The sequence below is a fragment of the Lacerta agilis genome, chromosome 13 (genome assembly GCF_009819535.1).
Source record: "Lacerta agilis isolate rLacAgi1 chromosome 13, rLacAgi1.pri, whole genome shotgun sequence".
Classification (NCBI taxonomy): domain Eukaryota; kingdom Metazoa; phylum Chordata; class Lepidosauria; order Squamata; family Lacertidae; genus Lacerta; species Lacerta agilis.
In genome coordinates, this window is record NC_046324.1 from 35975574 (window position 1) to 35993093 (window position 17520).

Consider the following 17520-nt stretch of genomic DNA (forward strand, 5'->3'; position numbering starts at 1 on the left):
GCCAGGTACCACCTGCCTAACCTCAAAAGATAAGCCAGACGCAGTGAGGTAATTAGGTAATTGTAGACTCATAACAGTCTTAAGTGGAGACCTGCTTAAGATGGTAATGCCTGTTATTTGACTGTCTTTGGAATGTGATAAGCCAGTTCTGCTGAGTGTGGAACCTTTCATGGGCATTCTGCTGTGTTGGGCCCTGAACTTGTAGCCCCAAAGTCCTACCCTGAGCTCACTGCTACATACAAGCAAGACATTGGTATTTGAGGTGTGTGTGTGTGTGTGTGTGTGTGGTACTTGAGGTAGCCAGATCTCTTCCGCTCAATAGAATCACTATATTGGTGTACAGCTCAGTCATACCCAGTCTGCTTCAAGTATTGGTTTTTTGTTTTTTGTTAATTACCCAGGATCACAATTATTACAGACTCATCCCTGTGGTGATGTACCTTACTGGTGTGTGTGCATTTGTAGCATTTGAGACATTTTCATTTTTTTTTAAAGAGCAAGAGGTAAGGTTACAGAAGTCTATAAAACAATGCATGGCATGGAGAGAGTAAAGCCCCCCCCCCCATAACAATAGAACTTGTGGACATGAGTTGAAGATTCAGGACAGATAAAAGAAAAGATTTTTTTAACACAGGGGAAATGGCATTTATTTTCATAGGAGGCAGTGATGACATGTACCCTCATAGAATCATAGTCTTATTTTTCGAATGGTGGACTGACTGTGATTGACTATCAGTTAAACATCTGGCTAGTTCAGACGACAATTTTGAGCTAGGTTAAGAACTTTGAGAACCTAAAAGAAGAAAAGTCACTTTATCCAGGGACAGTCCACATACTTATTGACATTTTCCTACAGCATGTGGAATTAGTGTGTGAAAACAATGCAGATCCCAAGACCCCCAGGCATGCACCTCCAGATGGTGGAGATGTCAGACGCCATCCTGGAGCCTAGGTATCTTCACTTGGTCACAAGTGGCCGATAGCAAAATGTGCCTGGCACCTGGCTAATTTCAAACACTGCATAAGGGTTATCTAGTCCAACCCCCTGCAATGCAGGAAACTTTGCCCAATATGGGGCTCAGACCCATGACCCTGAGATTAAGAGTCTCTTGCTCTACTGACTGATCTATCCCACCAATCCTGTTTGGCTTTAAAAGAAGGTTGGACTAATTCATGAAGGATAAGGCTATGAGCTAGTCACATTGGCTATGCTCTTTCTTCACAGTTGGAGGCTTCTGAATACCAGTTCCTGGAAACTACAGGAGAGGAGAGGGCTCTTGTGCTCTCATCCTGCTTGCATGTTTCCCATAGACATCTGGTTGGCCACTGTGAAAACAGGATGCTGGACTAGATGGGCCTTTGACCTGATCCAGTGGCTCTTCATATGTTCTTATGATCTTAGGTGTGTTGAATCCTTTCTCCAAGTGGCATTTATCTGTTCTAACTCACCACCCTTTGCCCCTGCAGGAATCTAGCCATGTACCCATGAGAGTAAACATATTTAGTACCTTAGTTGGGGTGTTTGGCTGGGGGAAGGCAGAATGGAATGGAGAAGTGGCAGGAGGAAAGAGTTAAATACCTACAGCGTTGCTTCTCTTTCCAAATCCCTCCCTCCCAAAGCAGCTTTCCTCTTAGAATACCACCGCCAAAAAAATAAAAATAAAAAATGCCACAGGGATTTTATTTCACATCAATGTTTACTTAGGCCCTTGGATGCATATCTGACCCCCGTTCAAAAGCTCCACCCCAGGAAGATATGCCCAGCAATGATTTGTGCTTATGTAGAGCATTGGCAGCCCTGATATTTTGGTCCCCATCTGTTGGCTCATTGGCCAAGACCTGGGTAATAAAAACAGAAGCAGGGAATCAAAACAGCAGGAATTTTTGGGCCCCAAGGGCTCGAAGTCTGTTGCTGATTCATCATCCCGCTACAGAGGGATTTTTTTTATTATTTTTTTTAAAAGCCACTTCTTTGTTAACAGAGAAAATATTGACATAACATGACTCAACTAAAAGAGAAAGAGAGATACAACAGGAGAGAGAAGGAAGGAAGAAGCACTGGGCTCCTTGAGGGTCACTCAGCTGCCCCAATGATAAAGGCCAGAACCTCTGCTTCAGATTCTGACATTAATACCCCTAGAGAAATGCTGGCCTTTTCCTCGCTTATAAACTGAGTGCCTCTCCTCATATAATAGAGGTAGAGAACATAAGAAGAGGCCTGCTGGATTAGGCCAGTGACACATCTAGTCCAGCATCCTGTTCTCACAGTGGCCAACCAGATGCTTGCAGCAGTCCTGCAGGCAGGACCTGAGCACAAGAACCCTCTCTGCTCTCCCATGGTTTCTAGCATCTGGTATTCAGAAGCATTGCTGTCTCCGACTATGGAGACAGAGCATTGCCATCATGGCTAGTAGCCATCAGGGACCCTCTCCTCCATTAATTTGTCCAGTCCTCTTTTAAAGGCATCCAAGTTGGTGGCCTTTGCTGCCTCTTAGGGGAGCGAGTATCATAGTTTACCTATGTACTGCATAAAGAAGTACTTCCTGTAATGTGTCCTGCATCTTCCAATATTCAGCTTCATTGGATGTCTGCCACACCTAATTTTATAAACCTGTTTCTTTCCATAAGTGGCTGGTCTACAGCTCCCATCACCACCACTGCCCCTTGGTTATGCTGACTGAGGCTGATGGAGATTCAAGTCCAATGACTTCTGGTGGCCCTCAAGCCCACCCACCCCATATAGACTGGGCACATACGCAGATCTCATATAAAATGGGCACATATGGTATGAAACTCCATCAGCCCCACCCAGCATAACCAATGGACTGGGATGGTGATTGAATAGCAGGTTCATACCAAGGGCATGACCTAGCCAAAGCTGGATGTCATCACTTTCAGTAAAAGTATGCTTAGTTGTAACCTGAGATCTTGCTGCACTGGAGGCAGCCTAGCATAGTGGTTAAAGTAGTCAATGAAGAGTGCCCCTTCATAGCTCTAGCAATGCTGGAGCCACATCATTTATAGCAGAGATGGGAAAGTGGTGGCCCTCCAGATGTTGCTGGACTCCATCTCCCACCATCCCTGACCACAAGGTTCCCCAGCCCTGTTGTAGATGAACAACATCTGGAGGACCGCAGCTACCCCATCTCCGCTCTAGGCTTTGAGCCTCTGGTCTATGTGTGCATTGGATATTTTCAGCATTCTGGGGTCTAAAAATATTGTCTGTCCTTAGCAGCCAGACGTTGTTTGTGGTCATCACCCTGATCTGCTCTCTTCCCCACTCTGCCCCAGTTTCCTCTGATCACACACTGGGCTGGAAAAATATTCAGAAATGGCAAATTTTGTTGTTTTCATGTATTTCCTAGCCTGGTGCAAAGTAAGAGGCTCATCTACTCATTTTTCATCAGGTTGTGGATGACATTGTATCTCTCTGTGTCTATGTAAACCAGAGGGAAGGGGTGTAGGACAAGCATAGGTAAATCAAATTATTTCTTTAGGATCCTCCTAAAGAAGGGGGGTTGTGTGCATGCATGTGTGCACGTGCACACACATGCACGCACGCACAGGGTTTGTGTGCAGTATTCTGCAACTTGTCCTTGTTGCAATAATAGTGCATTACTGATGGATTTTGCCTGGACTGGCTAGACATAATTCTACTTTGTTAGTTGTTCTGCGATGCTTCTCCAATGTTACAGCATCATTGCTATTGGGAGGGACGCTCTGGTGCTATAGCACAACATACTGTATGCAGGGCAGAAATGTCTGGGGGAGCATTTGTAGTATAACATGTTGCAGGATTTCAGCAGGGAGTTTTGGGACATGCGCTGATTGGAAACGAAGCAGTAGCTTTGCATGGAAAGCTTTGCGGGTGCCAACAGAATTGGAAAGTGGGACTACGTATAACTGCCCCAATACTATCCTGAGCACAAATCAGCATGAATGCAGAATAAAAAGGATGTCTGGAGGGGCCCTGTAACAGTTTGAGTGCACACTTCAAGCTTTTCGCAAGTCAGCTGTGGTTCCCATGAAACCTCTGCCATTGGAGGGCTAAGCTGCTCCTGTCCACCTTGGTGAGAGAGGAGTATCAGCTGGCAGACCCTTCCACAGTGTCCTGGGGTTGGGATTCAGCACTGCTCTCGTGTGCTCTTTTGCTGGACAGTTCCCAGGGAACATGGGGCGGAAAGCACAGAGACAGCATCACACCCACTTTGGAGCAGTTTTGAAGGAGGAGGAAAGACAAGAACTCCATGCTCTGCCATTCACTTGCTGCTCTCTCTGAGACCCAAGCGCAGACACCATCTGCTGCCTGGTAACTAAAAAAAAAAAAAAAAACCAGTGGTGAAATAATGCTATATAGCCAGGTTGAAGCTCTGTTGCTGGACCTGGGCAAACGCGATCAAAATCTCTTTACACACAATCTAGCCGCTGCTGCAGTATAGTAATGCAGAGCCTGACAAACTATCTGCTCTTCTCCAATGTTTCTCAAGGAACTATAGGATAGATGTGGATAGTTAGTCCTACAAATGAGTGGTGGGAGCGCATTAAATGCAGGGTCAACAGGAGTGTGTACACAGCCCCGATTGCAGGCACGCACTAACTTTCTCACTGGTATGTGTAGAACCACCTCAGTCATTGTTTCCTGGAAAGCCTTTGGAAACAAAAACCCACAAAGTCACTTTCAGATTAGTTTTCTTTTGCTGCTTCTGCCCCCAGGGGTCTGACTACATGGTTCTACATCTGGCACTGGGGAATTTATAGTTTGGTGTCCGCTTGGTGCTTGAATTCAGTGGGGCTGGTGCTTAGTCTTCCTTCCTTCCTTCCTTCCTTCCTTCCTTCCTTCCTTCCTTCCTTTCCTGCTTCACATTGCTGTCAGATCAAGGCAATTCAAGGGCCACACCTGCACCACAAAACATTACGATACCATTTTCATGGCTTCCTCCAAAGCATCATGGAAAAGCTGGTTGATGTTTGTTCTGATTCAGCAGTAAAGAGTAGGTTTTCCTGGTGGGACAAAAGGGGAAAAAAGCACATGCTCAGACCTGTGCCTGCAAATCGTGGCACAGTTGGAAGTCTTCATGAGGCCTGGGAGTAGTTAGGAAACCCCTATTCTCCCCACACAGCAACAGTTCCCAGGGTGCTTTGACATCCAGTCCCTCTTCCCAGGGAATTCTGGGAACTGTAGCTCTATGAGAGGAATAACACAGTATTTAAAGTGGAATCTCAGCATAACTGCCTCGATACCATAGTGAAAACAACTCATCATCAATGCACACTATAAAGGGTGCCTGAAAGGGGCTCTACCTTCTCCCATACCTATTGAGCTAGCCCATGTGGGGGGAATTGGATGTCGCCTAACTTTGTTAGCCGGTATTGACTTTTTAAGCTCTGCACCATTCATCTTTGGGAGTGAGAGAGATTGCATGGCCATAAGAATGCACACATTTGTGACAGCTAAATGGAAAGAAATCCCTCACACTTTCTTGGCTTAAAAGGGGGAAATGTATATTTTGAAATTAATATTTCAAAAATGCTTTTCTGGCGGAGCTGGGCACAGAACCCAGTTCAGTGGCTTGCTTACTTGGCTGGCTCACTTCTCTACTAAGGACCCCTTGTTCCTTTAATATAAAACAAGTGTATCTATTTCCCCCCTTCAAATAGTTGGAATTGATTCAGCACCGCGCAAAGCAATCTGGCACATCCAGAGTTTAGGGCATCTTTTGGCCAAGAATGCACATCATCCCGGGCGCCAGGGAGAGACATTTGCCTAGACCCAAACTATAAAATAGGAGGGCTGGATGTAGCTTCCCCCATTCTCCCTCACCACCCGCTTTGGTACTGGAGCGACAGTTGTAGACCCGTTGCTGGTTGTTATTTCAGCCAACAAAGCTGTGGCTGATTTCCTTATGTGTTATGACATTCTGCACCAACTGCACAGAGATTTGCTGAATAATTTGCCAGACTAATGTGTCTCTCTCTGTGTGAGAGAGATGTGACTCGATGGGAATTCAAGAAGCTGCCTTATACCGACAGATCATTGGTCCATCTAGTTCAATTGTGGCCCCACATGCACTCTGCATTTGAAGCACAGTCATACCACTTTAAACAGTCATAGCTTCCCCCAAAGAATCCTGGGAACTGTAGTTTGTTAAGGCTGCTGAGAGTTCTTAGGAGACCCCTATTCCCTCCAGAGAGCTGCAGTTCTCAGGGTGGTTTAACAATCAATTCCCTCTTCCCAGGGAGCTTTGGGAATTGTAGCTCTCAGTGGGTCAACTCTGATTAGGGTTTGATGCATCCCTTTGAATTTCTTGGAAAGTGGGTGGGATACAGATTTTTCACAAATGAATGCATGTTCTGAACATATATACCAAGATCAACTGAGATTTTCCAAGTGTTGGTGCTTCTGCAGCCAAAATGGCACCTTCGAATCACAAGAGGGAGAGATCAGCCTGATTAGGTTTGCAGAAGGGCAGCAAAACTTTAGGAAGAGGGTGACTCTGAGGGAGGCAAGAACCTCTAAACCAAATGCTCACTGATTGATGTACAGGACATAGAACTGGATTGCGATGGAATGGAGCACTTGGGTTCCGGAATCCAAGAGCTCTTCATTGCAAGATTTAGTTACAGACTGCATTTGGGGAAAGGCCGTAACTTAGTGGTAGAGCATCTGCCTTGCATGCAGAAGATCCAGGGTTCAATACCCAGCATCTCCAGGTAGGAATGGAAGCATGTGTCCTGCCAAAAATCCTGGACAGCTGCTGCCAGTCAGCATAGGGCTGCCATATGTCCGGACTTTCCCGGACATTACCAGGATTTCAAAGGCAGAATTGATGTCCAGGGGGGATTTCCGAAAGGCGGCGCTTTGTCCTGGATCTTAGGCAAGTCAACTGCAAAACTCAACAATTTTGGTGGTTTTGGGGTGTCCCAAAAACAACTAGATAGACAGAACAACCAGACAGACCAAGAATCTGACTCAATGTTAGGCATCTTCTTTTGTTCCTGCTGAATGAAGCAAACTGGACAGTGGTTGATAGGACAGCCTAGTCACTTCCTGGGTCCTTGTTCTCCACCCACAACCACACTCTCAGTTATGATCAGGTGTGATCCAAAGCAGCCAGCCCAAATGCCTGCCATATCTTGGTCTAGTAAGGGAGGAGTTTCCAAGGCCATTAGTGGTTTTGGCATGGAGAAGAGAGCAAACCTGTACCCAAATTACAACAACAATTCTCTTTTGCAAATGAAAAAAAAAATGCAGACAATTTTTTTTTTCAACTGGCTGTCCGCCTTCCTTCCTTCCTTCCTTCCTAATCCAGGCAGGCAGCATGCCTCAGGTTGCGTTAGGTTGTGCAATTCATTTTTCTTTATTTATCTATCAGATTACTGTCTCAGCTCAGGGCGTAGACTGTGGAAATCCAATATTCTCCCCTTACAACAAATTTGCAAGGTAGGTTAGGCTAGACAGAGTGGCTGGCCCAAACCTGGCATCAGCACCTCACACACTCTCAGGTACCTGCCAGCACCTCGGAAGGGTCCACAGGCTAGCCAACACCTGCCGCCAGGGTCCCTGTGGTGGGTGCCTGCCTGGTGGCTACAAGCTGTGATTTTTAATCACCCACAGTGCCCCAAAGTGAAAATAAGTTGTATCTAACTAGGGCCACATTCACACCGTACATTTAAAGCACTATGGTGTCACTTTAAACAGTCACGACTTCCCCCAAAGAATTCTGGGAGCTGTGGTTGGTTACAGGTGCTGAGAGACCCTTCTCCCCCCCCCAACCTGAGAGCTACCATTTCCAGGGTGGCTTAACAATCAGTCCCTCCTGTACAGTACTAGTTTGCTGAAACTGCGTTCTGGAAGTAACATGCATCAGGGGTTGAAAAGACTGTAGGACTTTGGCAAATGTATTTTGCTACTGATGGCCCTTTCCTAGACCAGTTGGGACCCACCCATTACTTGGTAGCTCATACCAATAACAAACTTAGGTGGTCTCTAAGGTGCTACTGGAAGGAATTTTTTAATTTTGTTTTGGTAGACTGTTTGTCTGATGATCCAGTGTGGTTCTACCCCCTGCTCATCCTTCACTCTGCTTCCCTGGCCCTGCTCAGTGGACCAGCCCACTATGCTTGAAATCAAATGTGGATGCAATACTCCTCCTCCACATAGGAGAAGAGTCCTGCTGGATCAGACCATAGGCCCATCTAGTCTAGCATCCTGTTTTCACAGTGGCCAGTTAGATCCCTCCTGGAAGCACACAGGCAAGGAAGGAATGCAAGAGCCCTCTCTGACTGTTACTCAGGACACAAGAAGAGCCCCGCTGGATCATGCCAAAAGCCCATCTAGTCCACTGTCTTATTCCCCCAGTGGCCATATAGTTGTCTATTGGGAACCTGCATGCAGGACACGAGAGCAACTGGACTCTCCCACTCGCGATATTAGAAGTAGTACATACAGCAGCTAGAAGCCAACTGAGTAGCCTTATTCCCCCCTGAATTTATATAGCCGCCTTTGGAAAAACCCATCAGACTTGGAGGGTATTGGCTGGTCTGCAGACGTCTTGCTTTGTAACTCCTTCCTTTTTGCTTATTTTTTGAGCCCAAGGCAGGAACCACAGCCTGCTTCTTAACTTCAGGTTGAAGACAATGTATCAGAAGCCGTCTTAACTGCTGCTAGGAAGCCTGGGATCTCCCCACCCAACCCAGCTTCCTCTATTAGTAACTGTCATTGCTCCATAATCTAAGGGACAAGCCGCTCAAAGGGAACCCGAAGCAGGATGAAGGCGGGCGGGAAATTGCCTGATTAGCATCCCATTCAGAGAGTAAACTCTTGCCCTGGCTTTGCAGTGGGTGGGAACAAGCATCGCTCCTTCCAGAGAATAGCTGCCCAGTGGGGTTGGATCAGCCCCGCTGGGCTCACACCTTCCCCCTCGGCCTTTGATGTGGGATGCTGGGTTTTGGAAGCTGGCTGGCTTCCCTACTGGGGGCATTAGGAGCTAATTAAACCTTTGAATTTTCACCCGGCATGTGGCAGGAACACACTGTCCTCTGGAGAGGAGGAGGGCACCTGGAGGAACTGAGGAGGGCGGGAGAGTTAAAAAGAAGCAAAGCGAGGAGAGGAATGTGCAGGGAGGGGAAGGGGGGGGAGGCACTTAACTAGAGCCTTGTGCAAGGAGCGAGCCAGATGCAGATTGATTGGTTCAGTAAAAGGTTGGAACTTTTTACTGAACCAGCCCATCTAGCTCAGCACTGTTTGCACTGACTGGCAGCAGCTCTCCAGCACTGACAATGCAGGAACAAAAGAAGCCGCCTTATACAGAGTCAGACTATCAAGCTATGCCTCTTCCAGTTATTTGAGGTTGCGGTCAGAGGCACAGCCTTGAACCACATTAGGGGCTTCTGTAAGGGTCATACGCAATGAATTCCATGCATATCTACATGCCTGTATGTGGGTTCTTATTGTTTTGTACCAATTCTTTCCCTCACCTGTTCATGATTCTTATTGGCCCCCATTACCCCAACATTTCCAGCTACGATTGACTGGGGGACCATCCACTTTGGCTTGCAGTTGGACCTTGGGACCGAGGAACTTAATTGCAGGGACCTTTTTACAGGATCAAATGTGCTCTGATGTGCAGCACCCACAACTGCAGCAGGAGGGGCAGGAGGGCAGGATGCCTTGAGATGGGTCACCTTATCACTGCCATCTCTCTCTGTCTCTCGCTCTTTCTTTCCCCCTCCCCAAACTGTGCTACTATCCAGAATGAGAGAGTGAGGATAGTGGTACGGTAGCAGTGGTTCATTTTAAGGCATGCCTCTACTTCCACACTTGGAAATGTGAGTTTTGAGTCTTGGCAATGAGACTAAGGGCCACAATTTGAAAGACAATTTGGTATATATGACTAGCCCATGCACCCGAGGCCTATATTTGTCTCTATCGGCATATCTATATAGCCATGAGGAATGAGAGAATCTTACCATCTCTACTGACCATTTTAGGCCGCCAAATTAGGGCCTCATTGCCTTACCTTATTTTAGTAGAAACAGAAATGATAACAGAGAAAACCGTTTGACTCTTTGAGTACGAGGTCACTATTAGAATGGCCATTTAGCCTAGGGGGTTCCATATGATCTACTAGTATATTCATACACTTGTGTACCTGACTGGTTTTTCTTTAGTGTTTTATCTGTATTTTTAGTTGCAAGGGCCTGTTGGCTACACAAATAAAGTCTGATGATGATGATGATGATGAATTAAATGATTACAAATCTTATCTCCACAATCCACATTATACCCAGCTTCACCTTGTGCCTATGTAGACATTCTTGTTCGGCTGTGCACAGCCTACATCTTTTGGCAAAAGCAAAGTTAGTTTATAGTATTTTATTTATTTTTATTAGTATTTGTTTTGCTCTTCTTCCAAGGAGCTTGGAGCAGTGTACATGGTTCATTCCCCCCCCCATACTCATGTTGTCCTCACAGCAACCCTTTGAGGTAGGCCAGGCTGGGAGAAGGTGACTGTCTCAATTGGACTTTGTGGCATAATGGGTACTTGAACGCAGTTCTCCTCAGCCCATCACCCTAATCACTCCAAACTGGCTCTGATAAATAACTGGCTAAGAGACAATCCTGGCCTCAGTTAAACAGATAAGCAAGATGCAAATAGTCTCTTCACAAATTTCTTCCATTCCCACTGTAGCTCACAGCAGGAATGCAAAGACTCTTTTCCCACAGCTTATGCAGAGAAACTCAAAAAAGGATATCCTTTTTGTTCTGCAACACCCCAAGGGGGGAAAAAAACCATCAAAAGAAGGGGGTTCTACAATCTCCCTGAGCTCTTTGTGATGTTGCTGAATTGCCCTTGCAGGTTCATAGCATTTTTTTTAATGTTCAACCTTCCACTATTCTGAACCCATTGCTTCCTGTCCTATCCTAAGCAGCAGAAGATTTGGAGCTACTCCTCCAAATCTTTGACATTAGCTGGAAATATTTGCAAGCTTGCCTGGCTTCCTTCCTCTCTAGTGTTTCCCTCCTCTAGACCAGAGACATATTGCAGCCTGAGCTCCTGTCCCCATCCCAAGTGAACAACTGGAACCATTTTAACGCAACATTTGCTTTTCATTTAGAGAGAAGCTGGTTTCTGTGACTTTTGAAGATCTCTCACTGGGAGGATGGACCCCTTGTCTATGTTGTGGTTGCTCTTGACTGCCTGCGGGCTAGACCTGTCTCACGCTGTGAACCCCTTTGCGGTGCAACAGATCCCGCCTGACCCTTGCTATGACGAAAAAGGGGCACCCCGCCGCTGCATCCCAGAGTTTGTCAACGCCGCCTTTGGGAAGGAGGTCCATGCATCCAGCACATGCGGGAAGCCAGCGACCCGCCACTGTGACTCTTCAGACCCCCGGAAAGCTCACCCAGCATCCTACCTCACAGACCTCAACACTGCTGCAAATATGACCTGCTGGCGCTCAGAGACCTTGCACCATTCGCCCCAGAACATCACCCTCACCCTCTCCCTGGGCAAGAAGTTTGAGGTGATCTACGTGAGTCTGCAGTTCTGCTCTCCCCGTCCAGAGTCAGCTGCTGTTTTCAAGTCCATGGATTACGGCAAAACATGGGTGCCTTATCAGTACTACTCTTCGCAGTGCCGGAAGATCTACGGCAAGCCCAACAAAGCCACCGTCACCAAACAAAACGAGCAGGAGGCTCTGTGCACCGATGGGCACACAGACCTCTACCCCTTGACAGGAGGGCTCATTGCCTTCAGCACTCTGGATGGGCGCCCGTCAGCCCAAGATTTTGACAACAGCCCCGTCCTTCAGGACTGGGTGACGGCCACTGACATCCGGGTCATTTTCAGCCGCCCCCATTTGTTCCGGGAACTAGGGGGCCGGGACCACGAGGACGAGGATGGCGGGGCTAGCTCTTCTTCGTACTACTATGCCGTGGGCGAGTTTCAGGTCGGGGGGCGCTGCAAGTGCAATGGGCATGCCTCACGCTGCATGAAGGACAAAGAAGGCAAGCTGGTGTGTGACTGCAAGCACAACACGGAGGGCCCTGAGTGCGACCGCTGCAAACCATTCCATTACGACCGTCCGTGGCAAAGGGCCACTGCCAGGGAGGCTAACGAGTGCCTAGGTAAGAGAATTTCCTATCTTTCTGTGTCCCATCGCCTCCTATGACCTGGTGCTGTACATTGCTATCTGGTTTAGAATGGTTGCAGCCTCTGGTTCATTGTGGAGGGAAACCAAAATGGCAGCATTGACCAAATGGCAGCAATCAAAGTTCAATACAGTGCCCTGGGGGCTGGAGAGCAGCAGGGCAGGCAGTAGGTAGGTAGGTGGGTGGGTGGGTAAGTGACAGGGCAGTGCTGACACTCCATTTACCTTCCTTGCCACCTGAATGAAATTAGACCAGGATCTGCATGGGAATCAGGCCCTTGGACCCCAGGTTGCCCAGCTGAGTCTTACATATTCTGATGTCACTGAACCTCTGTCCAGACTGCTAAGTACTAAGGAGGACTGAACTGCAGAATCAACAGCAGAAAACTCTGGTGGCATGAAACTGTACTAAGTATTGCCTGCACCTCTGTCAGCTCTCAAATGACCCTGTTTGTACAAATCAATAAAGGGGTTCAGCAGAAAGCAGCTCAGGAAACTGCAGGAAACTCAACCTCAATGCAGGGAAGGCCGAGGAGTGTGATAAATTTCAGCAGAGACCTGGCCCAAAGTCTCTCAAAGTCATTGGTGCTTCCCTCTAATGCCCCTCCTAGCTAGTTCAACAAACACTTTGGGGAGATTTCCCCCTTCAGCATCCCTGTCGGTGTCAACCCTTTGGCAGATGGGACTGAAAAGGCAAACAAGAGGTGAAAAAAGGAATGCAGGCGTAGGGCTTTGGGGAGGAGAGAAGCAGTGTCCCTTTAAGACACCCCTGACGGGTCCGGCGGCACAAAGGCGGCTTAGCGGAGCTGCCGTGTGAAAGTTTTTCCTGTCGGCTCCATCTCCTATTTCTCCCTTTCCTCCTGCAGGCTTTGTGCCTTCTGTGAAAGAGACCCTCTATCACACGCCTCCGAAAGGGGGCTTAGCGGCTGAAAGCCGGATTAGCTCCTCCAGCGTTCCCCTCTGTGCCTTTCAACCATGACATCTCCCCGGCCAGCAGGAACAGATGCAGCAATTAGCACCAATTAAAGGGAGAGGGCCCGCCTGGGAAGTCCCCGCACCCCACCCCACCCCACCCCACAACACTGTTCTACAGCTAGCCCAGGCTACCCTGTGCCACACACTGTACAGACCGAGGGAATTTGTGTCATAACCTTGCAGGACATTCTGAGAGCTGCCTTCTGGGTTCCAGAATATATTAGCCAGACCTTTTAATTAGCCAAGGGAGGCAAACTGATGGGGATTGCTCTACAAATGTGGTGCGGCAGAGACACTTCTGCCACAAAGATCTGTGTGGCTCTGCAGATGTGACTGCTGCAGAGATGATGTGGCTGCAGGGCTGTCGCCAGCGTCTAACACCCTCAGGCGGCTGCTGGGGCCCCACTGCCACAGTGCTGGTGCTTGTTGTAGATCCCCAACCTTTTTTAAAAAAAGTTTGTGGCCTGCCTCTCTGAGCAGCACCTGGAAGCTGAGTCTACTGTAGGGAAGCTGCCTCATGCAGTCAGACTACTGAACAATCTAGGCAGACAGGCAGTGGTTCTCAAGGGTTTCAGGCAGGTGTCTCTCTGAGCCCTAACTGTAGATGCTGAGGATTGAGCCTGGGACATTCTGTGTGCAAGGCGGATCCTCTTCCACTGATCCCCTTCCACAGCCCTTCCCCCTCACCAGTGATTCCAAGTCTAGAACCTTCTGCCTTGCTAGGTGTTTCTACCTCAGTTTCTTGACATATGTCGAGTGGGGTCAGGGGTAGAGAACATAGGAAGCTGCCTTATACTTGGGCAGACCATCAGTCCATCAAGCTCAGTATTGTCTACACTGACCGGCAGTTGTTCTCCTGGTTTTCAGAGGGCGAGTCTTCTCCAACCCTACCTGGAACTGTTAGAACAACTGCGCCACGATCACCCAGCTTTCATTCTGGAGGAGCTGCATCTTCCACAGCAATGAGAATGTCTAAAACTTTCCTTTTCCCTCAACCACACTGATTAGTAGATTCCATCATAATTTAATTTCTGACTGGTGTGTTCCATATTTAATCGTTGGAGTTTGTTTGTTTGTTGTCACTGATGCTTGCTTTTCACTCTCAAGGCTGAGGTGGATGCTTCCAACTATTATCTCATGTAACGTGCATAATCATAAATTCAATTTAAAAAATTGGAGGAGAGAGACCTTCACAGATCACAGCTAGCGTGAAATGAATTCCAACTTCTAAAAAACAAGAACAACCATAGTTTCTTGCTTGGTTGGAAGGAAGCAGATTCATAGAATCGTGTCATTGTAGAGTTGGAAGGGACCCCAAGTGTGATCTAGCCCGACTCCCTGCAATGCAGGAATCTCAACTAGATCATATATAACAGGTGGCCCTCCAACCTCTGCTTAAAAACCTCCAAGGAAAGAGAGTCCAACACCTCCAATGGGAGTCTGTTCCACTGTTGAACAGCTCTTACCATCAGAAATTACTTCTTGATGTTCAGTCGGAATCTCTGTGTAACTTGAATCCATTGGTTTGGGTCCTACACTCTGGAGCAGGAGAATACAAGCTTGCTCCATCTTCCATGTGGCAGCCCTTTAGATATTTGAGAATTGCTATCATATCTACTCTCTGGCTCCTCTTTTCCAGGCTAAACATACCCAATTCCCCCAACCATTCCTCATCAGGAATGGAGAGTCACAGCCTCCCCATTCTGGAGTGGACATCAAGAGGAGCAGCATTAGTTGCAATGCTCTGTGTGTGTGCTTGATTTCTGCTTGCCACAATACTGCCCCTTGCCACAACACTGCCCCTTGACATCTGGCACTCATGTTCTGTGGTTTATATTTATATTTTAGGGTTGCTACTGGTGCAAGGGTGAATTTGCTTGTCTGCCATTTCCTTCTCTGTCCTCTTTTCCTTTTCAATCATAAACCTGCAGACAGAGACACTTGCATTTCCTTATTCCTTATGCAGCACCTAGACAACTGAGACACTTTATAAAGAAAGGTGTTAAGGCTGGGCACAGAGGTTGAGGTATCCTGTCAACACAGTTAGGATTGTTGACATGGATAGTCTCAGCACTCCCCTATCCTGCCTTTGTCATACACACCCTCTCTGTCTGCATTTGACTTGGTATAAATGTGTCAGTACAGTTGCAAAATCCTGAGTTGCTGGACCTGTGCAACTTCTTTCTCTCTGTCTCTCCAAAAGAAAGATACTCCGTGGTAGAGCATCTGTTTAGCATGCAAAAGGCCCCATGTTCAATCCCCAGCATCTCCAGGTAGGATCAAGAGAAAAGATGGGGGATAAATTTGATTATAAATTTGATTTGATAAATTTGATTTAAAGGTGAACCTACCAAATTCACACTTTCCAAAACAACGTGCCAACGAAAACGCAGACATCCTTAAAATTCACCTTCCTTCAGATTTGCAGTGCAGTTCTGCAGCCAAGTAATGTATAAAAAAATGCACACAGAGGGTAAAGTCTGCATAAAAATGTGTATATTAATAAAAATCCATTATATTGTGGCAAATTGCTCTGCAAAAATGTGTATAATAGGCAAGATTGCATACAAACGTGTGTATCAGGAGGAATTAACACTAAAATGCTGGGTTTTTTTCATGAAGATTAAATTCATTTCTTTATTGCAAATTACTGCAAAAATATGGAGAACCGAATTTAAGATTAGAAAAAATAGAAATTGAGAAAACTGAAATCTACAGACCAATCCATCCCTAGTTGCAAGTAAACCGCTGTCTAAAGTCTTAGGGAGTTGCTGCCAGCCAGTGTAGACCATACTGAACTAGATGGACCAATGATTGGACTTGGTATGAGGTTGCTGCTGTCTGTGTTCCTGTGTTTCTTCACAAAAGAACATAACTGAAGTAACTTTAATCTGTTTTAGTATTTATTTGGTGGTGATTCTCCCCCCCCCATTTTATTTTTTTAGATTTTTGTAAATGACTTTATGCTTGTTTTTTAACAATCAAGTGGTGTATACATTAAAAAAAAAATAACACAAGGAGGACCCTGCTGGATCAAACCAAAAGCCCATGTAGTCCAGCATTCCATTCTCACAGCATTCAGTGCATCAGTGGAACACTGTGGCTCATGACAGGACATTAACGCGACCAGCCCTTACAGCCAGTCATAGGACAGCAAGCTGTGATTATTTAACATTCCCAGGTCTTTGGGATGGTGTTTGTGTGAGGCTTCTGAGAGAGAGAGAGAGAGAGAGAACGAGAATTCATTACCGGTATTTTCTTCTGGGACAGCATGGCAAACTCTGTGTCGAAGAGAGACCGTACCAATTTAATCAAAGATTGGTGGGTGGCATGAATGAAATTTTGTGTGCATGTTTTCCTAAAACGAAAATGTGTCTGGTTACTGAAACAAAAAACACAACTTGGATCTGAACAGTTTTCAGGATTCAGTACATTTGTGGTTTGGGCACATTTCCAAGTTGTGGGTTTAGTGTGTTTGGCACAAACCTTTGGTTGTCTGCAGCTTAATTTTCTTTTATTATTATTATTATAATATTGAAAAAAAGGAAGACCGGATGAGCTGTTCAGCTGGGAACGTTTAGGGCTAAGGAAACTTGCCAGTGCAAGGGATAGTCTAGGTGATCATATTGTCCCTTCGTGTCAGGATGCCTGAATTATTTCTGCCAGAATCTTTTTTAGAAATCTCTTTCCCTTCCCTCCAAATCATTTACAAAGATGTTCCAATGGAATATGTCTTTTTAAAGAGATGCAATTTCTTTTGTTCTGAATATTTTGGTCAGCTCAGATCATTATAATAGAAGGTAATATTTATTGATGAAGAGTGCTAAGTTCAGATGGGATTTGCTCCAAAAATATGGTGGAGACACTTTCTGCCACAAGGAGATGAATGCAGACAGAGAAGAGAGATGATACAGCTACAGGGCAGGTGTCAGCAGCTGGCATCTTTGGGCAGATGCTGGGGCACCAGGGCCCTAGGATGTCTGCACTGGAACCTCACCCCACCCCTATATATACACTGTATATATATATAGCCTGCCTCTCTGAGCAGCACCAGACACTGGCGGAGGAAGAGGGGTGCGGGGTAGCGCCCCGCCCCCGGCAGCGTGATCCCGGTGGTGCACCATCGCGGCAGCTCACCGCCCGCGCTGGGCACCACGCCCCCAGGACGCTTGCTATGTCCCTGCAGGCAGCATGCCATGCTGCCGGGATGCACGCCAGCCACTCCCCCCACATGCTCTCCGCCCCCCGGTGCCAGAGCATGAAGCTCCACCACCGGCACCAGAGAGCTGGATCCAGCATCTCTCTGAGGCTACAATATCCTGGAGTGATATGTCAAGGAAACTGAGAGGAAATTAAAATGGCAGTTCAGAGCCAGTTTTTCTGGTACTGCTC

At 46.9% G+C, this 17520-nt stretch overlaps 1 protein-coding gene across 2 annotated transcripts in view; it reads left to right on the forward strand.

The window, feature by feature from the left end:
• NTN3 (netrin 3) overlaps positions 1-17520 on the forward strand; it is a 109072-nt gene that overhangs the window by 22209 nt on the left and 69343 nt on the right. For both annotated transcript variants that reach the window (XM_033166876.1, XM_033166875.1), the window contains one exon: positions 11119-12130. In XM_033166876.1, the coding sequence (XP_033022767.1) occupies positions 11164-12130 (967 nt within the window). In that variant the 5' untranslated portion in view covers positions 11119-11163. The remainder of the gene's footprint in view (positions 1-11118; positions 12131-17520) is intronic.